This window comes from Eriocheir sinensis, chromosome 2 (assembly GCF_024679095.1).
Source record: "Eriocheir sinensis breed Jianghai 21 chromosome 2, ASM2467909v1, whole genome shotgun sequence".
NCBI classification, from domain to species: Eukaryota; Metazoa; Arthropoda; class Malacostraca; order Decapoda; family Varunidae; genus Eriocheir; species Eriocheir sinensis.
Window position 1 is genome coordinate 4,869,511 of NC_066510.1, and position 27,214 is coordinate 4,896,724.

Genomic DNA, 27,214 nt, shown 5'->3' on the forward strand with positions numbered 1-27,214 from the left:
ATATTATTACAAATTTAACAAGTTCATTTCTCCGGTTTCTCGCACCTAATTCAACATGGCAGTATGATGTTAGAGTTAGACCATCCCTTTTGATGGATACTTCTTTATCGTTGAAGTCTCTCATAAGCTGAGAAGTAGCTTTTATGTTCCTTCATTGCTTCTTCACCATCCTATAACTTTTTTACACCATCTTGATTGTAATCTTGTGTGTCTGCATAAGCTTAAGGTATACTACGTTTGTGTTTTATGCTTAGCTTGATAAAGATTTCCGCTTCTGCTTCACGTCTTGGTAGCGCGGGTCTCTTGAAGAAGTCTTACGGGAGATTGGAATGGTCCAGGGTGTTATAGACTCGCTCAGCACGAGGTCTTGTCGATATCTGTGCATAGAATAGAAATCTGGATATTTAAGCCACTTTTGCTCCCTGTCTTACTCTATGGCTATGAGACATGAACACTTAATACTGACTTTAGGAAACGATTTGATGCTCTTGGTAATAATTGCCTTAACAGGCACATAAGATATAGTTGGAATGACTTTCTGTGAAACCGGAGATTATTCCGTGAGAACGGATTGAGGCCTATTGCCTGTAAAGTTCGTGAACGTCAACTGCGGCTATAAGGGCAAGATCTATATAAGTAGTTATTGTATAAGGGCATGTGTCACGGTACACAAAAGTCGGTCCTGCTCCCTGTTGTTTCTGAGCAAGGGGGACGCCCATAGACTTCCTGGACTGAGCAAGTTGACAGGTTCTCTCAAGAAGTAATTAGGATGGGAAGGTGGTCTGCATGAAGGCTTGTCTGGAGGAACCCCCACGTTTGGCGTGGTAGCGTAGGCGAGGGGACGCGCCGTCCATGCGTACGCTACTATTGATTAACTGATTTTATTTTCTACTCTAGTGGTTTCCAAAGTGGGCGGTACCGCCCACCTGGGGGGCGGTGGAAAGACCTTGTTGGGCGGTGAGGAAAAAGGGGACGGTAGGGAGGCAGGCGGGCATAGGAGAAATTGATAACGTTTTGTTTTTAGAAAATCTGAATGACACAAACACTAAGGCGGAGTGTTTAATATTAATTTTAATTTTCAGCATACCAAATACTGAGAAAGAAGTGTGTGTCGTTGGGAGGGGGGGGGGGGCGTTACGAACTCACCTGGAATCCAAGGGGGTCTTCAGGCTAGAAAAGTTTGGGAACCACTTGGCTGCGCCATCTGAGGACTAAGCTCATATAATTATGTATAAGGCCGCCTCAGTTTCCCGACTGTGGGCGAATCAGCTAGCAGTGGGATCCGCCCCTAGGAAGATGAAGGCTAGGAAACTGCAGGAAACTCACTTATTTGGGTGTGGTCTGCTTGTCAGAGACCTACGAACACATCCTATTTCTCCATAGACTTTTGAGAAAAGACAGAGGTTACAGATGTTTTGAGCGTCATTAAAAATTAGAAATAGACCAAATGGACAATCAAGGATAGAGTGAGAACCAAGTCAGGGAAGACAGGGGATCTGGTAAAAATGTTAGATTAGAGCGTTTGCCGTAGCAAGATGGAGAACAATAACATCAGAAATAGGTGGAGAAAGTTATGGAGGGACTTGCTTTTGTAGTGGGCAAGTAAGATGATGGTATGTGGCCGGGAGTAGTCAGTGTGCGGTCGAGGCCAACGGTCAAGACCCTACATGCTGATAATTTTCAGCCATCACAGAGTGGCCAAAGACAACCTACATGTTGTCCTGATGAAAACTTATCAATCCGAACTCAAGAGAAATTCTCAATAGGATCAAGTTAAGTTCCGGGGGCAGCATGATCTAATTAAGATTTGCGTCTATAGAATACTTACTCGCACCACTAACTGCGTGGGGCCGACTATGAAGCCCCATCAAGAAAGCCTACCGGGGCTATGGTCCGACCGTCCGAGCGTAAAAAAAAATATATCTACGTGACCTTGCCGAGATCCCAAAAAGACAGATGTTTGCTTGAATCTTATAAAAGCAGGAGTTTCATTTGGCCACATTTGAATTATTTTATATGAACTATTCTGGTATATCTTAATTATTATATATAAGGGATTAACTGATCCTTAACTTTGTTGGTGCTTTCGCCTTCATGAAATGATGTTTTGATTCTGGTTAACCTTCATGCGAAACAGACATTCAGCTTCTCTGGTTAATTCTTCATATTTAACCACAGAGTGCAAATTTTCATGAATTCAAGAGTGGAATAAATCTCCACTCTCTCATTATTTTTCGCAGTCCGTGACGTCGGGTGTATTTAGGGAGGTGAGGGAGGAGGAGGACTCTGGCCGTCTCCTGTTTGTCAAGAGCACTTCGTTCAACCGTATCCTGGACCAACAGATCAGACGCGGCTCCCACGTTTTGGTTGGCGAGGACCTCACTGGGCGGGTCCTCATGGCTAATGACTTCTCAGCTACAGGTACATTATCTACTGAAATCATCGACCACATTACATTCTGGTATCGTGGCTCTGTACGTGGAGGTCAATGAGGAGGTAAACTTCATGCAACCTGTGGTACCATGAATTTACGGCCATTCACTGTCAGTTATTTAAAGAGGATAAGCTGACAATAGAAATTTAGACGATAGTTTTGTAGGCCATAGTGTAAGAAACGTCTTGAATATATACGACCTTTTTTTTTACAGTAAGACATAATTTTCCAAGTAAGGATCGCAACAGCATTCGGCAATTTTTGACAAACAACGAAATACTAGATAGCAGGAGGCACACAGTTATTTGCTCTTTGTACTGTTAAAGGTATAAAGATGGATTGTGAGGATAATGCACAACCTAAAACTGTGTAGTACCAGGAAAAGATTGTTGGTGCTTACTGATCAAGTGTTTCCCAAATTCTCGACCAGTTCATTGTTTAAACCGTTGCTCATGTATGGGCGAAATAATACAACTCTCTCTCTCTCTCTCTCTCGACAAAATAACATACTTGACCTTGTTATAGCGACCCAAGATAACCTAGTCAGTAATGTCACGGTAGGAGAACACCTCGGTTCCTGCGATCATAAACTAGTGCGCGTTGACATTAGAGCTCAAACATCGGTGACTGAAAATAAAGTTAAGGTGCCCAATTTCAAAAGAGCCAACTTCGTAGAAATCCGACGAAAACTAATAGATATGCAACTATCAGATGACGGCAATGCAGAGGACGCCTGGCTAAACTTTAAAAATCACTTACTCACTCAGCAGGACACATTTGTCCCCTTGTGCGAGAAGCGAATTAACACTAATAAAAGTCCACCTTGGTTTAATAGCGAAATTAAACACTCAGTCAAGGAGAAAATTGTCTTACAGGTTAAAGAAAGACCAAAGCACGCCCGAAAACATTAGACTTTACAATGATGCAAGGCGACGAGTAAAAGATTAGTGCATCAGGCAAAGCGTAGATATGAAGAAAATATTGCAGCCAACTGTAAAATAATCCGAAATCCTTCTTCAGTTACATAAACAACAGAAAGGCGATCAGAAGTGGAATTGGACCTTTAACAAACAGCGACGGTGCACTAGTGACTGACAGCCAACACGTTGCAAACCTATTAAATAATTAATTTTCCTCGGTGTTTAATAATAACAGTCCTCCCACCACCACCAACACCAGTACTAATGTAAATCCCGAGCATGCATTGTCTAACTTTGAAATAAAACCCGATGAAGTCCTTAAAGCCCTCAAATCACTTAAAACAAATAAAAGTCCTGGACCTGATAAAGTATATCCAACTCTGCTGACAGAAACAAGAGCGAAATACTCTCCTCCTCACAACCGTATTCAATATGTCCTTGCGACAAGGCATTGTCCCCTCAGATTGGAAAAAGGCTAACGTGACACCGATTTTTAAGAAAGGAGACAAAAACGTACCAGGTAATTACAGGCCCATTAGTCTAACTTCGGTTGTAGGTAAGCTACTTGAGGGCATAATTAGAGACAAAATTGTGAGTTACCTTGAAAGCCACTCATTAATTGGGGACTCACAACATGGCTTCCGAAACAAAAGATCCTGCCTATCAAATCTATTAACCTTTTATAACGACCTCTTCACTGTTTATGACGTAACCAAATCACTGGACGTAGTCTATCTTGATTTACAGAAAGCGTTTGATAAAGTCCCGCATCATAAATTACTTTACAAATTAAAGCAAATAGGTATTGACGGTCAGGTAAACCAATGGATCGCGAATTGGTTGAGCAACAGACAACAAAGAGTAGTGATTGACGGATTTAACTCAGAGTGGGCGCCTGTCACTAGTGGCGTCCCTCAGGGCTCGGTTCTTGGCCCAATGCTCTTCATTATTTACATCAACGACGTGGATGTTGGACTCAATAACCGCATTAGTAAATTTGCAGACGACACAAAGATTGGTAACTCGGTTCTCACTGACGAAGACAGGCAAAGCCTCCAAGAGGATTTGCACAAAATTTCAGCTTGGTCGGATAGATGGGAGATGCCCTTTAACGTAGACAAGTGCCAGGTCCTTCAAGTTGGAACGAGGAATAAAAAGTTTGATTACGAAATGCGCGGCGTTAAACTCAAAAGCGTTCAATGCGTCAAGGACTTGGGGGTCAAAATCGCGTCAAACCTCAAATTCTCACAGCAATGCATCGATGCAGCAAATAAAGCGAACAGAATGTTGGGCTTCATTAAAAGAAACTTTTTATTTAAGAATAAAGATGTAATACTCCCGCTCTACAACAGTTTAGTCAAACCCCACTTGGAATATGCGGTACAGTTTTGGTCTCCCCACCATGCAAAGGATATTGCTAAATTAGAAGGTGTTCAGCGTCGGGCAACGAAAATTATCCCTTCCTTGCGCAACAAATCCTACGAAGAAAGGCTTTCTACCCTTAACATGTTCTCTCTTGAGAAACGTCGCCTCCGAGGAAAACTGATCGAATGTTTTAAAATACTTAATGGTTTCACGAATGTAGACAGATCAACATTGTTTATGATCGATGACACTTTGCGCACGAGGAACAATGGCGTAAAACTCAGATGTAGACAAGTAAATTCAGACTGCACCAAATTTTTCTTCACCAACGTTGTAGTGCGAGAATGGAATAAGCTCCCATCATCAGTGGTCCAGTGTAACACGATTGACTCCTTCAAAAATAAGCTCGACCGTCACTTCCTTCAACTTAATATCAACTAGAGTAGAAATGCAACGTTTTGGAGTCTTCTGATTAATGTAAAATCACTTAGGTTTAAGGACAGACCACCAAGTCTGGACCATGGGGTCTGTGTGGTGTGATTTTCTATGTATATATATTTAAATCTCTCTCTCTCTCTCTCTCTCTCTCTCTCTCTCTCTCTCTCTCTCTCTCTCTCTCTCTCTCTCTCTCTCTCTCTCTCTCTCTCTCTCTCTCTCTCTCTCTCTCTCTCTCTCTCTTTCGATTACGAAATGGGCGGCGTTAAACTCACAAGCGTTCAATGCGTTAAGGACCTGGGGGTCAAAATCGCGTCAAACCTCAAATTCTCACATCAATGCATCGATGCAGCAAATAAAGCGAACAGAATGTTGGGCTTCATTAAAAGAAACTTTTTATTCAAGAATAAAGATGTAATACTTCCGCTCTACAATAGTTCAGTCAGACCCCACTTGGAATATGCGGTACAGTTTTGGTCTCCCCACCATGCAAAGGACATTGCTAAATTAGGTGTTCATCGTCTGGCAACAAAAATTATCCCTTCCTTGCGCAACAAATCTTACGAAGAGAGGCTTTCCACCCTTAACATGTTCTCTCTTGAGAAACGCCGCCTCCGAGGAAAACTGATCGAATGTTTTAAAATACTTAATGGTTTCACGAATGTAGACAGAACAAAATTGTTTATGATCGATGACACTTTGCGAACGGGGAACAATGGCATAGAACTCAAATGTAGACAAGTAAATTCAGACTGCACCAAATTTTTCTTCACCAACGTTGTAGTGCGAGAATGGAATAAGCTCCCACCTTCAGTGGTCCAGTGTAACAAGATTAACTCCTTTAAAAACAAGCTCGACCGACACTTCATTGAACTTTATATTAACTAGAGTAGAAATGCAACGTTGTGGAGCCATCTGATTAATGTAGAATCACTTAGCTTTAAGGACAGACCACCTAGTCTGGACCATGGGGTCTGTGTGGTCTGATTTTCTTTGTAAATCTTTGTAAATTTCTCTCTCTCTCTCTCTCTCTCTCTCTCTCTCTCTCTCTCTCTCTCTCTCTCTCTCTCTCTCTCTCTCTCTCTGCAGGTCGGTGTGACTTCTACGCTTCCCGCGCCACTTTTTTGCCTTTCATGTTCGCCCTCATCGGCCAGCACCATAGCCCCCTCGTTCCTGCCCTCTCCTCCAGGTGTGTAATGGTGCCGCAATAATAACACGTCAGTACACTTTTTAGCCGTTTTTGACTTCACATTTATGTTGTCTTTGCTAATTGTAGTTAGGCTCTTACTGTTACTTCACTGTTCAGGACTGGAGACAGGTACAAAACACAGTTAACGAAAGTCCTCACCGTAAGTGGGCCGAGCGGAATCGTCACTTGTCTCTCTTTCGCTGGATCGGTAAAGTCGTTGTGTAAGTCAAAAAATAAATAATACAAACTTACACATATTTTTAGTCTCAGTGAAGATGGGAAATCGCCTAAACGCCCGACACCAAAACCGTACACGCCTTACCACCTCCGTCTTCCCACCTGTTCTGTGTGTCTCCTCGGGGCGTGGTGTGCCGCTTTCAGCTCTGCGGATTCCTATCGCTGTCGCACTTTCACAACCACATGACCTCGCTCGAACATTATGACACTAAACTCAGCATCTTTTGCGGCATACACTCCACACATATGATTCCTATACATTAGTGCGTTACATCGCTCGATCAGCTACTCGCCGTGCCCTAGCGACATAGCGTACCCCTTGAGATATGTAGTACCTACCCGTGTACTAACTCAGAGTGGTTTTGCAACATTTACTTCAAGGTGATTATACAAAGTCAGAGCCTTAACAAGGCAACACAGGGGGATGACAATGATGCCAAAATATAACCATGGGAACAAAACAGGGTGATGCACATGAGGTAAACAGGTATTAGAGTCATGGATAGCTGATTCTGATGCCGAGAAATTAGAAAAGGTTAGCTCGATAAGGTTATTACTTTTCTTTTTTTACAACTAAGGAGACAGCTCAAGGACACACACAAAAAGGAAACAATAATAAAAAAAAAAAAGCCCGCTACTCGCTGCTCCTAAAAAAAGAATCAAAAGAGGTGGCCGAAAGAGAGGTCAATTTCGGGAGGAGAGATGTCCTGATACCCTCCTCTTGAAAGAGTTCAAGTTGTAGTCAGGAGGAAATACAGATGAAGGAAGATTGTTCCAGAGTTTACCAGCGTGAGGGATGAAAGAGTGAAGATGCTGGTTAACTCTTGCATAAGGGGTTTGGACAGTATAGGGATGAGCATGAGTAGAAAGTCGTGTGCAGCGGGGCCGCGGAAGGGGGGGGGGCCATGCAGTTAGCAAGTTCAGAAGAGCAGTCAGCGTGAAAATAGCGATAGAAGATAGAAAGAGAGGCAACATCGCGACGGAATTTAAGAGGTAGAAGACTATCAGTAGGAGGAGGAGAGCTGATGAGACGAAGAGCCTTAGACTCCACTCTGTCCAGAAGAGCTGTGTGAGTGGAGCCCCCCAACGCGTGAGATGCATACTCCATACGAGGGCGGACAAGGCCCCTGTATATGGATAGCAACTGTGCGGGGGAGAAGAACTGGCGGAGACGATACAGAACGCCCAACCTCGAGGAAGCTGATTTAGCGAGAGAGGAGATATGAAGTTTCCAGTTGAGATTTTGAGTTAAGGATAGACCGAGGATATTTAGTGTTGAAGAAGGTGACAGCTGAGTGTTGTCGAAGAATAGGGGATAGGTGTTTGGAAGATTGTGTCGAGTTGATAGGTGGAGAAATTGAGTTTTTGAGGCATTGAAGGACACAAGGTTCCTTCTACCCCAATCGGAAATGATAGCAAGGTCTGAGGTTAAGCGTTCTGCAGCCTCCAGTCTGGAGTCGTGTACTTCCTGTTGGGATGGCCTTCTATTGAAAGAAGTTGAATAATGCAGAGTGGAGTCGTCGGCGTATGAGTGGACAGGACAGTTTGTTATGGAAAGAAGATCATTAATGAATAACAGGAAGAGAGTGGGTGACAGGACAGAGCCCTGTGGAACACCACTGTTGATAGGTTTAGGGGAAGAACAGTGACCGTCTACCACCGCAAATATAAAACGTCCGGAAAGGAAACTGGAGATAAAGGAACAGAGAGGGATAGAATCCGAAAGAGGGCAGTTTAGAAAGCAAAGACTTGTGCCAGACTCTATCGAATGCTTTCGATATGTCTAGCGCAACTGAGAAAGTTTCACCGAAACGGCTAAGAGAGGATGACCAAGAGCCAGTTAAGAGAGCAAGAAGATCGCCAGTAGAACGCCCTTTGCGGAACCCATACTGACGATCAGACAGAAGGTTAGAAGTGGAAAGGTGCTTTTGAATCTTCCTGTTAAGGACTGATTCAAAAGCTTTAGATAGACAGGAAAGTAAAGCTATAGGGCGGTAGTTTGAGGGATTGGAACGGTCACCCTTCTTAGGCACAGGCTGTACAAAGGCATACTTCCACCAGGAAGGAAAGGTAGATGTTGATAGGCAGAGACGAAAGAGTTTGACCAGGCAGGGTGTCAGCACGGAAGCACAGTTTTTAAGGACAACAGGAGGCACTCCATCAGGTCCATAAGCCTTCTGAGAGTTGAGGCCAGAGAGGGCATAGAAAACATCATTAGGAAGAATCTTAATAACAGGCATAAAGGAGTCAGAGGGGGTATGAGCAGGAGGATTATGCCCAGAATCGTCCAGGGTGATGTTCTTACAAAAAGTTTGAGCGAAAAGTTCAGCCTTAGAGACAGATGAGACGGCAGTGCTGCCGTCAGGGTTAAGGATTGATTGATTGATTGATTGATTTGGGATTTCCTTCGTGGCGCCGCAACATTTTGGGTCATATGGCGCCGGAGTGCGTAATAAAATGGAAAGCAAATTAGTAAAATAATCTTAGTTTAGAAAAATCTATCCATGGACCAAAGTATGTTGAGGGGTATTAAAAAGTGTTCTAAAATGGTCCATTAGAATAACTTCAGCGTTTAAAAGACTACAGGAGATGGAGAACGCCCACCTCCCGCAAATACCCCATGACGTCATATCCCGGGGTGAGCACCTTTTCCCCCAGCATTAGGGAGAGGGAAAAATTTCCATCTACATGACACCGGGAGAGGTACTGCTCACGCAGGTCCCGCAGACTGGGGCACTCGACCAGCAAGTGCCGGACAGTCATGGGGACCAAGCAGTCGTCGCAGTAAGGCTGCACACCCCGAGACATGAGGAAGCCTTGTGTGTAGCGTGTGTGACCCGTCCTCAGGCGGGCCAGAACGGTTTCCGTTTTGCGACACTTTATGTGGGAGTAAGACCACGGACGTCTTGCCCTGGTCGTGACTTCCCCCATCTTGGTGGTGGCAGTCATATCCTCCCATCTGGCCTGGCACACGCTATCAGCGGTGGCTCGGATGTTAGGGTACAAGTCTTTGCAGGGAAGTGGGCGAAGGTGAGGTGCAGCAGCAGGGACAGGCCGGGTAGCCGCCGCCTTGGCCAGCCGATCGGCCTGCTCGTTCCCCTGAACCCCTACATGGGCCGGGACCCCGCACACGGCCACCCGACTACCTCGACGGTTTAATAAGTAAAGCCATTCTAAAATCGATAAAATAAGGGATGACAGTAATCACGGGCCGCTATAGCAGCCAGTGCGCTACGAGAGTCGCTATAAACAGTAAAGGAGTTCTGGGGGAGACTAAACATAATTTTGAGAGCTAGTAAGATAGCGGAAGTTTCAGCGGTAAAGACTGACGCCACTCTAGGAAGGCTAACGCCCCGGCAGAAGGTGGGAAAGACGACACTGAAGCCTGCTCCAGTGTCCGACTTAGACCCATCCGTATAGACGGAAACAGAGCCCTCGTGAGAAGAGAAGTGCTCTAAAAATAAGGACTGTGCTGCGTAACAGGGGAGGGAGCTCTTTTGGTCCGTTATAGGTCTACACACTTCTACGCTGGGAAACTGCCAATAGCCCACCCTCGGGATGCGGTGGGGACAAACAGTGAATGGAGGAACTGCCCAGGCTGCCATAAGTGACTGCACCCTATATCCAAAAGGTTTAGGGAAACTCGGCCGAGCGTCATACACGCGAGAGCGAGAATCTTGGGAGGCGGTAACACAAGGCACAGAATCTGGAAGGCGGTGAGTCCGATACCAGCATCTCAGCATTAAAGACCTCCGGCGCAGGTCCAAGGAATGCATGCCGGCATCCACTAACATACTAGCAATCGGACATGACCTAAAGGCTCCTGTAGCAAGACGGACCCCAGTATGATGCACAGAGTCCAACATACGGAGACGAGCATCCGACGCAGATGAATATATCTCGCACCCATACTCCAGTTTCGGAAGTATAAGTGATCTGTGCAACATGAGGAGGGTCTGGTGATCCGCACCCCAAGAGGTATGGGCTAAAACTCTAAGGAGGTTAATTACCTTCAAACAAGTTGCCTTGATATACCGGAGGTGAGGGACCCAGGTCAGCCTTGCATCGAATATCAGCCCAAGAAATCGGGTCTCCTCCACACATGAGATTCTGCGACCGTAGAAGTATAGGTCTGGGTCCGGGTGGACTCCATGAATACGGCAGAAGTGCATGGCCACAGTCTTAGTTTGGGAGAACCGAAAACCTTGAGTTTCAGCCCACGTGGATATCCTGTTAAGTGCCAGCTGTAATTTTCGTTCTATCAGTGACATCCTGGATCCAGAGACTGAGATGGACAGGTCATCTACATACAAACTCCTCGGACTCCTTCTGGTAGTACACTAATAACGCTGTTGATGGCCACGGCGAAGAGAGTAACACTGAGAATACTCCCTTGCGGCACACCATCTTCTAAAAGAAGAGCATCAGAGTGCATGTCTCCAACCCTCACCCTCAAGAAACGATTCGATAAAACTGTTTGATAAAATCGGGAGCCGGCCACGAAGACCAAACTCATGGAGGAAAGTAAGATGCCATGACGCCAGGCAGTGTCATACGATTTTTCAAAATAAAAGAACACTGTAACTTGGTGTTGGTTGGTGGCGAAGGCCTCAAATATTGATGACTACATAGATAGAAGGGCGTCTGAGGTGGATCGCATTTGCGAAAACCATATTGTCCTTGTGATAAAATATTCCCTTACTCGAAGTACCACATGAGCCGCCCATTCACCATCTTCTCCATAACCTTGCAAAGGCATGAAGTGAGTGATATGGGACGGTAATTTGTTGCCTGCCGGTGGTCCTTTCCAGGCTTAGGGATTGCAATAATAACGGCAACGCTCCAGGAAGACGGATAATCACCGGTATACCAAATTCTATTAAAAAGAGACAATAAAACATAAGTGATTCGTCAGGAATATGACGTAAAAGGAGTATGGGATGTCATTGGGACCTGGTGACGAGTCATGGCACTGGTTTAGAGCTGAACGGAGTTCAAGACTAGAAAAAGGGGCATTATACGACTCGCCGTTATTAGAAGCAAAACTGAGGCCAGCAGACTCAAGCGCCGACGATGGCGTCCCGAAGGAGATGTAGTGTCTTTCCTAGATACATTTGTAAAATGTTGGGCAATGACTTGATCAACTGAAATAGGTTCGTCCACGTTCCTTCATGCTTCTGAAAGGACAGGAGGGGAAGTGACGGTATATTTCCCAGAGATTTTCCTCACTCGTTTCCATACCTGCGCTAGGGACGTCTCCTTGTTTAGGGTGGATACGTATGCCTTCCACGAAGCACGACGGGCCTCTTTAAGGACCCGTCGGGCATGGGCACGCGCCCGTTTGAAGGCTTCTAAGTAATGTGGATCTCCACGATGTCGGCAGAGGCGTGAGAAAGCGGCTCGTTTTGCCTTCACAGAAGCGGCTCACTCAGGGGTCCACTAGGCATGGGACGTCTGGGAAAGTGACCAGAAGTCTTTGGAAATGCTAATATGGCTGCCGAGTGTAGTAAGGTAGTAAAATATGCCACCGCTTCGCCAGTGCTGCTGAAGTCATCTAAAGACCGTGCAGTGGAACTTAGCTGTTTGAAGAGTTGCCAGTCTGCTTTATCTATACGCCAGCGTGGGAGGCGAGTGCGTGGTTCGCCCTTGGCTGACGATAAAACAATAGGAAGTGGTCACTTCCATGCAAGTTCGGTAAAACCTTCCAGTTGAAATCTAAAATAATATTAAAGAACACAAAGACACATCGATAGCCGTAAAAATACCCGTTTGGCTATGGAAGTGCGTCATATCTCCAGAATTAAGAACTCCCAGTTCCTCATCTTCTACCACAGATGCCAGCATCACGCCTCGAGGGTTAGTGGTGCAGTCTCCCCACAGTGGATGACGGCCATTCACATCGCCTAGTAAGAGGAAAGGGGCAGGAAGATCAGCGATCAAGTTATCAAGATCCTCCTCTCTACATGAGCGCTTGGAGGAAGGTATAAGCTGCAAACTGTGTACTGTCGTGGGAGAAAGAGCTGGATGCTGACCGCCTGGAAGGGAGCTGACAACCTTACGCGTGAGAAAGGGATATCACGGCGGACCAGTATGGCTCTGCCGCCACGATTCCCTTGGTCTTGTAGAGGATAAGAATATAAAATATGGTAACCAGGAGGCCCAAAAGGAGTACTTTCTCCTACCATGGTCTCCTGAATGCAAATGCATACTGGGGAATAACGGGCTATAAGACTGAGCAACTCTTCCCAATTGGCACGCAGACCACGGCAGTTCCACTGCACGATATTGAAGATGATTACTTAGTGAGGTGCTTTGGGGCTCTTCCGGAGAGGAATCGCCCTGCACCTACTGGGTTCCTTTTAAAGGGGCCATCACCCTTCATTAAAGGACCCTTGGTCCGAGCTGTAGCTGGTTGCGATACCATATGTACCGCAGACCGATTGGCAGGCTGGGGGCATTCAACTACCCTCCTGCCCGCGACTGCTGCCGGCGTCTTCCTCTCCGCCTCTCCCAACCGTCCGCCACTCTGAGGTAGCAGCAGAGGAGGAGGAAGCAGAGGAGGTCCCCGGAGAAGACTCTCCGGAGGTTGAGGCCACGGGCGCCGGCAGCGACGCACCGCAAGCCTGAGCACCAGCAGACTCCGGCCCACAGACAGCCGGAGCAGCGGGCGCCTGGGCGGCGGCAGCAGCCGACGCCCGGGGTACCTCCGGCGATCCTACAACTGGCGCCGGAGTTTGCAGCTTGGTAGGGGGAGTCTCATCGAGAGACTCCTCACTGCGTGAACGTTTCTGTTGTTGTGGCTCTGTTCGGAGCGGGACACGATTTGGTGTGATTTCAGGTAAAGGCGTCGACACAGAAACGATGGGAGCTGCAGGGCACGACATATCCTGGGAGGTTTTGAGACGGCGTTGAGCGTGTGACTGGAGAACTGAGGCATAGGTTCTACCAGGACTAGACAGCCTGGTAAGGGCGAGTCGCTTTGCCTCTACCACAGACCATTTCTCGGTATTTCGAATGGTAAGCACCTCTCTCTCAAATCTAAGGCGATCACACTCTTTCGATGAAGCTGGATGGGGCTCGGCACAGTGGTAGCACCGAACAGGGCCAGGGCACTCCTCACCATGGTCATCCCTACCGCAGGTGACGCATACTTTAGGGAGACCATTCTGCAGGCGGCGGCATGTCCGAGTCACATGTCCATATAACTGGCAATGGAAACAACGTCTGGGGTTTGGGACATATGGTTTCACGTGGAGGTTTAACCATGCCAATTTTACAGTTCTAGGGAGCTCTAGCCGATTAAAAGTTATGAATAGTGTGGGTGTGGGTGTCAGTGCTCCTTCTTCTTTCTTGTGGACACGCCTCACCGCAACAACGTCATACTCCTCGAGTTCCTTAACCAGGCGCTCCTCCGAGTAACGAAGGAGGTCTCTTGAAAATACCACGCCGCGCGATTGGTTCATGGTAGCATGGGGCACATGATACTGCAGCCCGGGAACTGAGGTGAGGGCACGGAGTCTTTCACTCTTCAGGAGAAGAGACTTCCACAAGAAGGCTGCCATCTCCCTGCGGAAGCATCTTCGGCTCTCTGCCGCAAGTCTTGACAAGTTCACGGTGGACTTCGAAAATGTCGAGATCATTAACAGATCGACCATCTAGGGACTTTACGGTGATGTATTTGTCATAGGATACAGATTCAAATAGACCGGGCAGGACCTCAACTTGAGAACTCTGCGAGACTGGCACATTCTTTGGTCCCTGCTTCCGGCTCTTGGTCCGGGAGCCACCGGGTCTGGGGATTAAGAAAGAAGAGGCAGATGCCCCTTTAGTGCCACTCGGAGCCTGAAACGGCTCCAGGGTGGCGATGAGGGAAGGCCGAGAAGAGGTTTCCGGGGACGGTCGGAGGTCAGGTAGGGATGTAGGCCGAGGTAAATTCGGGGATTTAGATGCCATAAAAGGTGACAATTATTTCACTTGCGCCCCCCCCCACCACGGAGCCCAACATGGGGAGGCTAATGCTGGAGCAACAGCTCACAGCAGCCTCAGGGGTAGTGGGGGAAGTATACGTGGCAGCTGCCTGGTGTGAGGCGGCAGCCGCGGGACCATTGCGGTGCCCACCAGACAACAGCCACTCGACCCTAGCCAACGCATGACCAGCCGATTGATAGAGCGGGGCCACACAAGACCACCCGTCTTACCCCAACCCTCCCGCCAAAGGAGCGTGTTGTCCACCGAAGGGAACTACACCCTGCCCCGCGGTGGACTCAACTCCCAGACGAGAGGGCGCGGGGAGTGTACGGGACGCCACGCACGGCAAACACGTGGGGAGGCTCAGCCATGCCCTTGATGGTAGTCGGGCAGGCACATACGTCACCACTGGTAAGCCTCCAGTACCAGTAGTGACGGGGGAGTGTTTAGTCCACTCTGGCCGACAAACAGCAAGCCCTACAGAGGTGGACGGACCACCTAAGTAGGTGGTGCTGCCGACCAGGCTTCAAGCCCCGCTACCACGGCAAGGAACTCCCCTCAGCGGGGACAGGGTTAAGGAGAGGAGGGAAAGAGGAAGAAGTGAAATTGGTGGAGACATTTTTGCCTAGGTGCCAGAAGTCACGGGAAGAATTAGAAAAACCAAGGTGTTGACATTTTCTATTGATGAAAGAGGTTTTGGTAAGTCGGAGAATAGATTTGGCACGATTCCGGGCTGAAATGTAAATTTCATGGTTAATAGGAGTGCGAAGGCTCTGGAACCTTTTGTGAGCTACCTCTCTATCTTTAATAGCACGAAAACAAGCATGATTCAACCAAGGCTTTTTAGCATGAGGAGTAGAGAAAGAACGTGGAATATATGCCTCAATCCAGAGACAATCACCTCTGTGATGCGCTGGGCACACACAGAGGGGTCTCTCTCCTGGAAGTAGTAATCATTCCACGGGAAATCGGAAAAGTACATCCTCAGGTCGTCCCACCGAGCTGAGGAAAAATGCCCGAAGCATCGCCTCTTCGGTGGGTCCAGAGGATGAACAGGAGCGATAGGACAGGATACAGAAATAAGGTTGTGGTCGGAGGAGCCCAACGGAGAGAACACTTTGACAGAGTAAGCAGAAGGATTAGAGGTAAGGAAGAGGTCTAGAATGTTGGGCCTCTCTTCAAGACGGTCGGGAATACGTGTAGGGTGCTGAACCAACTGCTCTAGATCGTTGAGGAGAGCAAAGTTGTAGGCTTGTTCACCAGGCTGATCAGTGAAAGAGGATGAAAGCCAAAGCTGGTGATGAACATTGAAATCTCCCAAGATAGAGATTTCAGCGAAGGGAGAGTGAGTCAAGATGTGTTCCAGAGTTCAAATAGTCAAAGAATTTTACATAGTTAGTAGAGTTAGGTGAGAGATAAACAGCACAGATGTATTTAGTAATAGAATGAGAATGAAGTCTTAGCCAGATGGTGGAAAATTCAGAAGAGTCAAGGTCGTGGGCACGAGAGCAAGTGATGTCGTTGCGCACGTAGGCGCAACATCCAGCTTTGGATTGAAATTTAGGATAGAGATAGTAGGAAGGAACAGAGTAGAGATGGCTGTCAGTAGCCTCAGAAACCTGTGTTTCAGCGAGGAAGAGAAGGTGAGGTTTAGAGGAGGAGAGATGGTGTTCCACAGAATGGAAATTAGAACTAAGACCGCGAATGTTGCAGAATTTGATAAGGAGGAGGTTCTAGGAGTTATCAGGACACCTCTCAAGTCGGCAGCCAGAAGGGGAGTCCTCCTTGGGGGAATTTATGGTCCCCCAGGCGGGGACTCCGAGGCAGTGTTATTGTGCGCCATTTTGAATTTTAAATTTTGGGAAAAGGTGTGTGTGTTGTGTAAATGTAGTGTGGTGTAGAAAGAGAGAGGATCTGTCTTTAGAGAGCATGCTGAACTACTCTCTGGTGTAGATGAGACAAAAGGGAAACGGTTAGTGAGGACATGGGAAGAGTCATTGAAGGGCTTCAGCACCCTCCTCGCCTCCCATATATCCTCACCGGGAGTAGCTCACGCCCGCTCGGTAGGTGTCTTCCTACCTACTCCTACAAAAAAAAGTTACATATTTCATCCCAGAAAAATTCGCGGTTGACTACACTCATTACATAAATGTTGAATTTAAATTTTCTATACTTGAGGAAAAGTCAATAGTAGCATTCTACGAAAAAAAATTTCAGTCAACTAATTGCCAGTTATTTTTTTATTTCCCTCAGGTTTAATTTCCCCCCTGGAATTTCACCCAGGGGGAAATTTCTCTTAGGATGGGAAATGCTGAACTATACAATCATTGTACCTTGCAAGTTCCAATATACAGTTACCAAATTAACACAGCGTATGAAGAGGGAAAGGTAAGAAGCTCATAAAGAAGAATGGAAAAAAAAAATGTTGGGTATGACATGGAGAGAAAGAGATCAAGCACCATGGGTTAGTGGACAGAAAAAAAGCTGAATATATTTCGATTACTATTCACATAAGAAAAGGACTTGGGCTTGTCATATCTCGTAACAAACAAACAAAAAATGTAATAAAGTTGCAACCCAGAAATTTTAGTAGTACGGAGGACAGAGTAACCGGTGAACGGGTGGTGGTAAAGCCTTAATACAGGAGTATGAAGTAGACGAACAAGACAGAGATAAGTGGAGAACGTTTGGACACGCTTTTGTTTTGCGGTGGATTTGTAATATTTGAAGCTGATGATGGTAATGATTTACAATGAAGCTTCTATGAAATATATTGAGGGAACACGAAATTGTTATATATGAAGGTATTTATAAGTCCAAGGTCATGTATCAATTGAAAAGAAAATACTTTAATTACATTAATCAATGTTGCTTTATCAAATAAAATTGTTTTCAATATGCAATTTAAATAAAAGTATCAATGATATAAATAAATCTATATTGCTATCATTTCATAACATAATTTTTGTTAAGCATTCAGTTCCTTACTGTATATAGTATTGTTACGAATATACTGTATGTGTGTGATTGTATGTGTTATGTGATGAAATTGTAGCATGATGCAATGTTAGCTCAGCATGGTGCAACTCTACGTGTTGCGAGCGAGAGGCGCTGAGGGGCAGTTGAGGGTGGCGAGCGGAAGCGAGTGTGAGCAAGACGCGTGTCTGGGCTGGCGGGGGTTCAGCTGAATGCCCCGTTCGTGAGCTGTGTGCGAGTCTGTCGTGCCTCTGTGTGCCTGATTAACTGTTCTGTGCCCTTGAGAGTTGCTGTACTGTGTGAGGAACCTGTCATTAAACTAGAAATTAGTGTTGAACGTGTATCCTTTTTACCCTGCCTCGTGCCCACTCCCCTCGGTGTTCTGTGTGGGCCGTTGTCAGTGACTGGTGCCCGTGTGGTTGTTCTGGGGATCACGGCGCCTGCCTGCTCGTGGATGGTGTGTGGTGGGGGGTGGCGTAACAGTATTAATGAAATTGCATATGAGTAACCCTCTTACATAATCAACCCTCTTACATAATCCTCATCTTTCTCCGCCGCCGGTGACCTGGGCTGCTGGCAAACAGAGAAATACTGGGTGGTTTCCTGCATGGCTATCTAATAAATCCTGAGTTGCATCTCTGTTCACTGGTTGTCTATCTTCTGTCACTTCTTTCATCTTCGTGTTTTATATTATTTATATTTGCTTAGTCCTTTTACCATCACCTTAAGGATGAGTTGGTGTCCTGGGAAACACAGCAGTGCCGTATTTTTCCTCGTCCGTACAGGATCCGCGCGGTGACGGAGGCAGGGCTGTACAGTCATTGGCTGGACGCGGCGATCCCCAACGCCACCTCCTGCGCCAACCGTCCCACCAGGCTCACCGTCACCTCGACCCTCGGCCTTCAAAACCTCTGGGTGACACACACACACACACACACACACACACACATATTTGACAGAATATCTCAATCATTCAATTCAATGGCAATCAGTTGATATAATGTAAGAAATTAAAATTTATGAAAAATAAGGCAGAGGAATAAATACGAAGTTAAAGGGCGAGTACTGCATGCAATTGTAGCTGTGGACTCGCTATCAAAAGATTGTCCTCGTCCCGTAGTACTATGAGTCACCAGCTGAGGTTAAAACAACAATGCTTCGTGAGGAGAGGAGCACGATGCGGGGTGGCTGGAGAGGTGGTGTCGGAGGGGGTACTTACTTTATTGATGGATGGGGAGATAAGGAACAATATTGCTAGAAAGTTTTTTTCACTCACTGATATGGAAATGGTTAGGTTACTTAAATGTTTCCATAAATGAGATTCTTCGTTGTATACTCTAGTGTTGTATAAGAGCCACACGTATTTTGCATCTTTACGACTCATGTCCGACAAATTACAGGTAATGATTAATATCATGATGATTTTGAGTTCAATGAGGAAAGACAAAACGCTTGAGGACTTCATTCTCGGAATTAAATTAAAATATCCCACAGTGAATAATTCCCCTTTGTCAGTCAATCCTCTCAGGTGAAACATAAGATAAACCTGACATACAGAAAACTAATTCTAAGCTATAGGTATATCAATGCATACAATATCTACACATCTAGTACTGAATATAATACGCTCCAGTATCAAAGCTGCTATAAGCACACTCACCGAAAATCATGCAAAATGATGCAAGCACATCAATTCAAGATCCTGCGAACCTGAGTTTCAATAACACCAGCAATCCTCCTTGCTAGTGATGCCGCTAGATTATGACAGATGGTTGGACGGTTCCTGACACTCCCAACTTTCATGGACTTTGTGACTGAACACTTTCTTCTTCACCGATGTCCCAGTCCCTGCACACGATGGCCCGTGAATTCTCCACTGAGTTCATATCACAAACATTTGAACGTCAATCGAAGACGTCGACTTCTGAATGCTGCCTTACGCAATCCTGGACCACTCTGCACATATGCACAAGACTTCTGGCGTGAATAAGTTTAATCGGATAAGTGTGCGGGATTGCAGTATGTCGCATGGATGGTAATAGGACATTTACTAACGTCACTGTATTTTTGCCCTGTCCCTTTATTTTCGTTAACTCCCCCGGTCCAGTCACTCACTTGCATCCCCAAAATAGCAGCTCACTAAATCACTGCTGACCCTTTCCTGTATACTCTTTGCATCATACCTTATGTCTCCTGGATCCTGATTCCACCGACGGGAAGCATTTCTCATCCGTAAATGCTATTGTGTTCCAAAATTAACCTTTGCTCCTATATACTTTAAGGCAAAACTCAGACTAAATCTCTGTTGATTCGCGTCAGTTTTTCTTTCCTGGCTGGCCTGTAACAGCGTCTGACCAACTCGTGAATGAGTCTCCTCGTCGTCCGTGGATCGCATGGATCAAACTCTCAGCAACCCAAACAACCAAACTGTAGAACAACAGTGATGCTCGCATCGAGAAAACCATAGTATCTATAAGAACGCGAGGTCCTCCATTGCTAGGTTTATTTTCGCCTTGCTTTCAATCTGCCACTACCTAATACAGAGATTTTCAACCAAGGTTCCAAGACCATCATTAGGGGTTACGGAAATCATGAAATAAATGTTTTTTTTACAAATGACGGTTATCTCAGTTTACACAGCTTGAACAGAAATGGCCTGGATTTTATTCTCAGTCAACCAGTCAGCAGCGTTGAGCCTAAGCAGACATGCAAGACAGTGTCAGTCATGAATTATACGAAAACGTGTCCAAAGTCCCGGTCGAACCGTTCTGTTTCACATTGTCAGTCTTGAGTATCGTTGTGCATCTGTTTTTGTAATCCTACCCAGGTAACACTGTTGTGATACGGTCGGTAGAGGATGGAATACGTTGAATTGTTTGGAAAGAAAGCATCAGTAGAGAGGAGGAGGATGAAAATGGATCACAACTATCGCAGACGTGTGGACGACAGGTCCCATACAGTTAGTAGGCGTGTGGACGACAGGTCCCATACAGTTAGTAGGCGTGTGGACGACAGGTCCCATACAGTTAGTAGGCGTGTGGACGACAGGTCCCATACAGTTAGTAGGCGTGTGGACGACAGGTCCCATACAGTTAGTAGGCATGTGGACGACAGGTCCCATACAGTTAGTAGGCATGTGGACGACAGGTCCCATACAGTTAGTAGGCGTGTGGACGACAGGTCCCATACAGTTAGTAGGCGTGTGGACGACAGGTCCCACAATATTTCAGGTATTTTGTCTGAAATACTGAAAACCACAAATTTTGCCATCCAAGTGGATAAGTCAACAGACATAACATGTAAAGCTCAGCTGCTGGCAATTGTTCGATTTGAAAACGAAGGTGAAATATTGGAGATATTTTGCTGTTAAAAAGTGCCAGACACGACCAAAGGCCAAGTCATTTTCAACACATTGTCTCCTTATCTCGGGGTATATACATCACTAACAAAGAACACAGAATACAATAATAAAAAATAAAAAAAAAACTACAATGACGCAATGATAAAATAAGTAAATAACCTTCCATCTTCATCAATATAAATCGATTATTGATGAGCAGATCTATAGCAACTTTGTGTAAATATATAATATAGTCCTAAGCACATTATACATTGGCGGTACCGCACGGAAAAACAGAAGGCTTGGAAACTAAAACTTGACCTCTCCATTGCAGGGGATGTTTTCTCTCCTTGGTGGTGGGGCGGCGGTATCGGCCTTAATTTTCGTGGGTGAGCTGCTGGCATCCCGCTTCAGACCTTCAATTCCTCTCCGTTGATTGTCTGCAGAAGAAAGGAAAGATGCCGATGAGTCCAACAATTCTCGAACGTGATACTAACAAAACTATCTCATGTTGCCCACGGCAACAGCACACATCTCAAATAACACACCTTTAAGACATTGTTAGCACAAATCTTTGCTTTATAAATTACCTTCCTACTGTTTCTATCCATCTATCTTTACATTTATCTCCACATTCCTTTCCGGCCGTTCTATCTCTGCTTTAGTAGACAGTCACTGTTTTCCTAAACCTAACAACAGTGGTGTCCCGCAGGGCTCTGTCCTATATTTCACGCTCTGCTGTTCATTAATGATCTTTCCAAAACAAACTGTTAATCCCATTCCTACGCCGAGGACTCTACTCTGCATTACCTAACATCTTTTGGCAAAACACCCTCACAACAGGAATTACAAGACCCTCTAGACTGGAGGCTGCAGAACGCTTAACCTCAGACCTTGCTATCATTCCCGATTGGGGCAGAAGAAACTTGGTGTCCTTCAGTGCCTAAGAACTCAATTTCTACACCTGTTTACTCGATAAATTTTCTTCCTGACACCTTTCCTCTATTCTTCGATAACACTCAGCTGTCACATTCCCCATAATTATCCTCAATCTGTCCTTTACCCAATTTTTTTTTTTACATTAAAGGAAGCTGCTGAAAAGCAGAAAAAATATCATAAAAAAAAATCTCGCTTATCATTACCCCTATAAAAGAGTTGAGAAGAGTGGCCAAAAGACAGGTCAATTTCGGGAGGAGAGGTGTATTGAAATTTCGAGTTTAAGTTGTAGGCAGGAGGAAATACAGTTGAAGGAAGATTGTTCCAGAGTTTACCAGTGTAAGGGATAAAAGAATGAAGACGCTGGTTAACTCTTGCATAAGGGATTTGGACAGTATAAGGATGTGCCAGAGTAAAAAGTCGAGTGCAGCGGTACCGCGGGAGGGGGAGAGGTATGCAGTGAGCAAGTTCAGAAGAGCGGTCAGCATAAAAATATCGTTAGAAGACTGAAAGAGGCAACAATTTAAGAGATAGAAGACTGTCAACAACAGGAGGGGAGTTGATGAGACGAAGAGCCTTTGACTCCACTCTGTCCAAGAAAGTTGTGTGTGTGTGTGTGTGTGTGTGTGTGTGTGTGTGTGTGTGTGTGTGTGTGTGTGTGTGTAATTCACCTCTTGGTCTGCTGCGGGTCTCGAGAGACAGCCAGCCGTTCCCCTACGGAAGAGCACAGAGCTCATAGTACCGATATTTGGGTAGGACTGAGACCACCCACACACAACACACCGCGACAACGAGGTCACAACTCCTTGCCTGACGTCGCGTACCTATACTCACTGCTAGGTGAACAGGGGCTACACGTGAAAGAAGATAAACCCAACCATAGACCCAACTTATCTTCACCCGGCCGGGGAACAGAACCCCGGTCCGTCTGGTTGTGAGGCAGATGCTCTATCCACTGAGCTACCGGGCCGTGTGTGTGTGTGTGTGTGTGTGTGTGTGTGTGTGTGTGTGTGTGTGTGTGTGAAGGCCCCCCCCCCCCTCCCCCCCACCCACACACACACACACATGTGATACATACTCCATACGAGGGCGGACAAGCCGTCCCTTGTCATTACCTGTCCCACCTGGAAGGATGAGTCAGGGTTCATTAAGGACTTTATTAACTGTGTAAGGGCCACCGGCAACCTTCACATAACTATGTGTGTGTGTGTGTGTGTGTGTGTGTGTGTGTGTTTCTGTGTGTGTAGGAACATCACGCCACCGTAGCTACCACTTATCCACGCGTGATGCTTCACGTGAGTTGCCGATGCACGCTTCGAACCCGCGAGGAGAATCGGTGGTGTTGACTGATCCCCGTCTTGTTATTATTAGGGATGGGCAAGTACCGTTTATTTGAGTACCGGTAATACCGGTACCGAAAACTCAAGTACCGTTAGTACCGGTACCGGTACCGGTACCCGAAGGAGTTTTTTTTTCTTAATGACTTCTGATGAAATTCCCAAATAAATTTCCTGTAAAGAAAACTCTCTCTCTCTCTCCTTCAATTTAATATCAACTAGAGTAGAAATGCAACGTTTTGGAGCCTTCTGATTAATGTAAAATCACTTAGGTTTAAGGACAGACCACCTAGTCTGGACCATGGGGTCTGTGTGGTCTGATTTTTTATGTAAATCTCTCTCTCTCTCTCTCTCTCTCTCTCTCTCTCTCTCTCTCTCTCTCTCTCTCTCTGAATGAAGTGAATATTTATTTTTTCGATAAAAAAATAGCATGTATAGTTATTATGGATGTAGTCGATCATAGTCTAATAACAATAAAAATATTTATTAGCAACCTAAAAAAGAAAAAGAATCGGACATGAAGAATTATCCAGTAACTCCAATAAATAAATAAAATAATAAAATAATGGAAACGGGAGCTGTGATGGAAACGGAAAGCAGGACAAAATGGTGGGAACTTGGGGAGACGGTCAGCGGGGCAGTGACTCAGCGTCTACACACAGGGCCCATACCGCATGGAGGCGGGCGAGCGCCGAGCGTCACTAAGATCCAAACGGTACCGGTACTAGCGGCAATGCGCAGTGCCGAGTGATCATTAAGCTTACCGGAACTCAAGTGATCATGATGCTTCGCGGTACCAGTACCGATACCGGGTACCGCGAGGGATCGATTCTTCGCGGTACCAGGTACCGATACCTGGTACCGGTACCTGGTATCGGTACTGGTACCGCGAAGCCTCATGATCGCGGGTTCAGAAGCAATGATCACTCGGCACTACGCCATGCATACTAATATAAATTCTTAGTACGCTCGGCACTCGCCCATGACCGAGGTATTTAAACAAAAATTGATTATAATCAGTATGATCGAGATGCGCATCCACTCACTGAGTGGTGATCTCTCTCTCTCTCTCTCTCTCTCTCTCTCTCTCTCTCTCTCTCTCTCTCTCTCTCTCTCTCTCTCTCTGAATGAAGTGAATATTTATTTTTCCGATAAAAAAAAATAGCATGTATAGTTGTTATGGATGTACTCGATTATGGTCTAATAACAATAACAATATTTATTAGCAACCTAAAAAAAAAATCGGACATGAAGAATTATCAATAAATCCAATAAATAAATCCGAGCAACTGGTACCGGTACCGAGCAATCTGGTACCGGTACCGTACCGTTTAGCTGGTACCGTTAGTACCGGTACTGGTACCGGTACCTGCCCACCCCTAGTTATTATCGCCAGTGACCTCCAGCCTTCTGCCGGCAACATACATCCATACCACTCCGCTGAGGTTCTCATTTAGAAGACATCACTTTCGTGGGCTGAAGTGATTCTCTCTCTGCCTGTTGAAGCCGCTGTTTAGAGAGGGGACGGAACTCTTATCTTGCCGCCTCTGGTCTCGTCTTGAGCTGTGCTACGTTACATCTGTGCTACTGTCACGACCCCACACCAGGTGATCTTTAACCTCGTTCTATTTAACCTCCCCACAGTGATGGCCTAAAGGCTGTGTTGTTGCTATACTTGAACTACTATGGTGAGGAGTAATAGACGGTTATATCACTGTTACGTGTTTGGGGGAGTTCAGTGTTTGGGGGAGTTCATTGTTGATGTTTGTTACACCTTTGTGGTGATTGTGTGCACAGTGTTCCTCGGTTGTCCTGATTGACTTCCGTGTATACGACTCCGCACCAGGTAAGTCTAACCTTCTCTATCATTACTCTCCCGTGATTATTCGTGCTCTTTTCTTAGCTGCCTGTAATGTGATTACTATTTAGGTAGTAGCATTTGTGTGGAGAGGATGCTAGACGGTTAGATTACTGTACGTGTTGGAGGAGTTATGTCAGTGTTATTAACTTATTTAATAAACCTAAGGTTAAGTTAGCAAGTGTTTGCCTTCCCACTTCCTGAGATACCTATCATTTTCTATCCTGAACCTTCGGCATTGGAGGCGAACGTAGCTCTCGCAATCTCTAAGCCTTTACATTGTGGCGACCTCGCCAGGATAGAATTATGATGAGTTTCTCAGTGAGTGGATGGTTTATAAGTCGCCTTGAGCGCGCCCTCGTTGTCTGAGGCCCGGAAGCGAGGTATTACTCTTTCCACAGTGTTGTATTGGTTGTTTGACCGTTGATGGAAGAGTGATCTGGTTACCATAACCATTGTGTTTTCCAACTTGCGTCCAGTGAGTTGTTTGCTTATCGACGAATAGGTTGGTTATTATACCTTCCTCGAGTATCGTTGCCGGTTGTTACTAATTTTCTTTTGATTTATAGGGGTAACTACTATACTGTTGTTCCCCAAGGACGGCTTACAGTGTTGCACTTTCGCCGCCTTATAACTGTACGTCTGTGCATTGTTGCCAGGTATAGTTTATACTTCCTATTTAAGCATTTGCCTGTGCTTCTCATCAACATGTCTCTCTCAGATTTGGAAGCTTTGAAAGCTCAAGCAGTGAGTTTGGGTCTCTCTGGCGATGATATTGGTAAGTTTGTGCTACAGCAGCAGAACATTCTGCGTGAGGAACGTGCTGCTGAACGACAGGAAAGGAAAGAAGAACAGGAACGTGCTGCTGAACGACAGGAACGCCAGAAAAGGAAAGAACAGGAACGACAGGAAAGGCTGGAACTAGCGAGAATGCAGGAGACAGAAAGATTGGCAAACCTAGAGGCTGAAAAGGAACGATTGAGGGTGGAGGCTGAAAAGGAACGACTGAGGGTGGAGGCTGAAAAGGAACGATTGAGGGTGGAGGCTGAAAAGGAACGACTGAGGGTGGAGGCTGAAAAGGAAGTTTAACTCGCTCGTATAGCTGCACAGGGTTCATCTACTCCTCAGACAATGTCTCACGAGGAAAATGTAAGTAAGCCCCGTTTACCTGAGTATAAAGAGGGAGAAGATATTGCTTCTTATCTGGTACGGTTTGAGAGAGTTGCTGATTTGCTTAAAGTACCTTCTGATACTTGTGCAGTAAGACTTGGTAGTTTGCTTACTGGTAAGGCTGCTGATATATATATTTCTCTATCACCTGAAACTACAAGTTCATATCCCCTCCTTAAGAAAGCACTCCTCACCGGGTTCCATAAGACTCCAGACGGTTATCGGTCGGAGTTTCGCAGTGCTAAAATTAGGAGTGGGGAAAGTTACCAGCAGTTCTCTACTCATTTAACTAGACTATTTCAGGCCTGGTTAGAGACATCGAATGTTACCGATGATCATGACTCTCTCAAAGACTTCATGTTACTTGATCAATTCCTATCGTCCCTCAACACAGATTTGCGTCTCTTTGTGAAGGAACGTCTACCAACTACTCTGTTGGCTGCTGTACAGCTTGCTGACAATTGGGCGTCTGCTCACAATGTATACTCCAAGCCTCAATTTGGCCATCTCTTTAGTAAGAAACCCTCTAAGCCATCTTTCTCCTTATCTAAAACACAACCTTCTCAGGGTACTCCCAGCTCGTCGGCTATACGGTGTCACAATTGTGGATAAGAGGGCCATATTCGGCCTCGATGCCCCAAGAACCCCAGAGCGTTCAAGGACAGCACCGCTGCTCAGGCACATAAGATAGGTTTCTGTTGGGGGATCCTGGTGATCCTAATTACAGAGCTTCCGGCACTATTAATGGTGCCTGGACTTCATCCATTATCAGAGATACTGGTTGTTCATGTATCATCGTCTCTGAGGAGGCCCTGCCTGACGCTGATGTTAGTAACTGTTAAGTAGCTCATGTCGCAGATTATTTGGGGCGTGTCGATGAGTTCCTGGTATTGCGTTGTTATCTTAGATGTCCATATTATACTGGATGGACGGACGTAGTCCGGGCCCCTATTAAGTTTGCTACTGCCTTAATTGGAAACGTTACAGAGGTAAAAGCCCCAAATGATTCTGATAACTTCCAGACTTCTCTACCGGACATCCAGCCTGCT

General features: G+C 45.8%; 1 protein-coding gene across 1 annotated transcript; it reads left to right on the top strand.

Moving 5' to 3' along the window:
• Nucleotides 1-2,396: 2,396 nt before the first annotated feature.
• LOC126998101 (uncharacterized) lies at nucleotides 2,397-21,300 on the top strand. Its single transcript, XM_050859496.1, has 5 exons — nucleotides 2,397-2,421; nucleotides 6,118-6,343; nucleotides 13,166-13,324; nucleotides 18,310-18,439; nucleotides 21,199-21,300. Exons 1-5 carry the CDS (start codon nucleotides 2,397-2,399, stop codon nucleotides 21,298-21,300), a joined length of 642 nt encoding a protein of 213 aa, XP_050715453.1.
• Nucleotides 21,301-27,214: the final 5,914 nt, after the last annotated feature.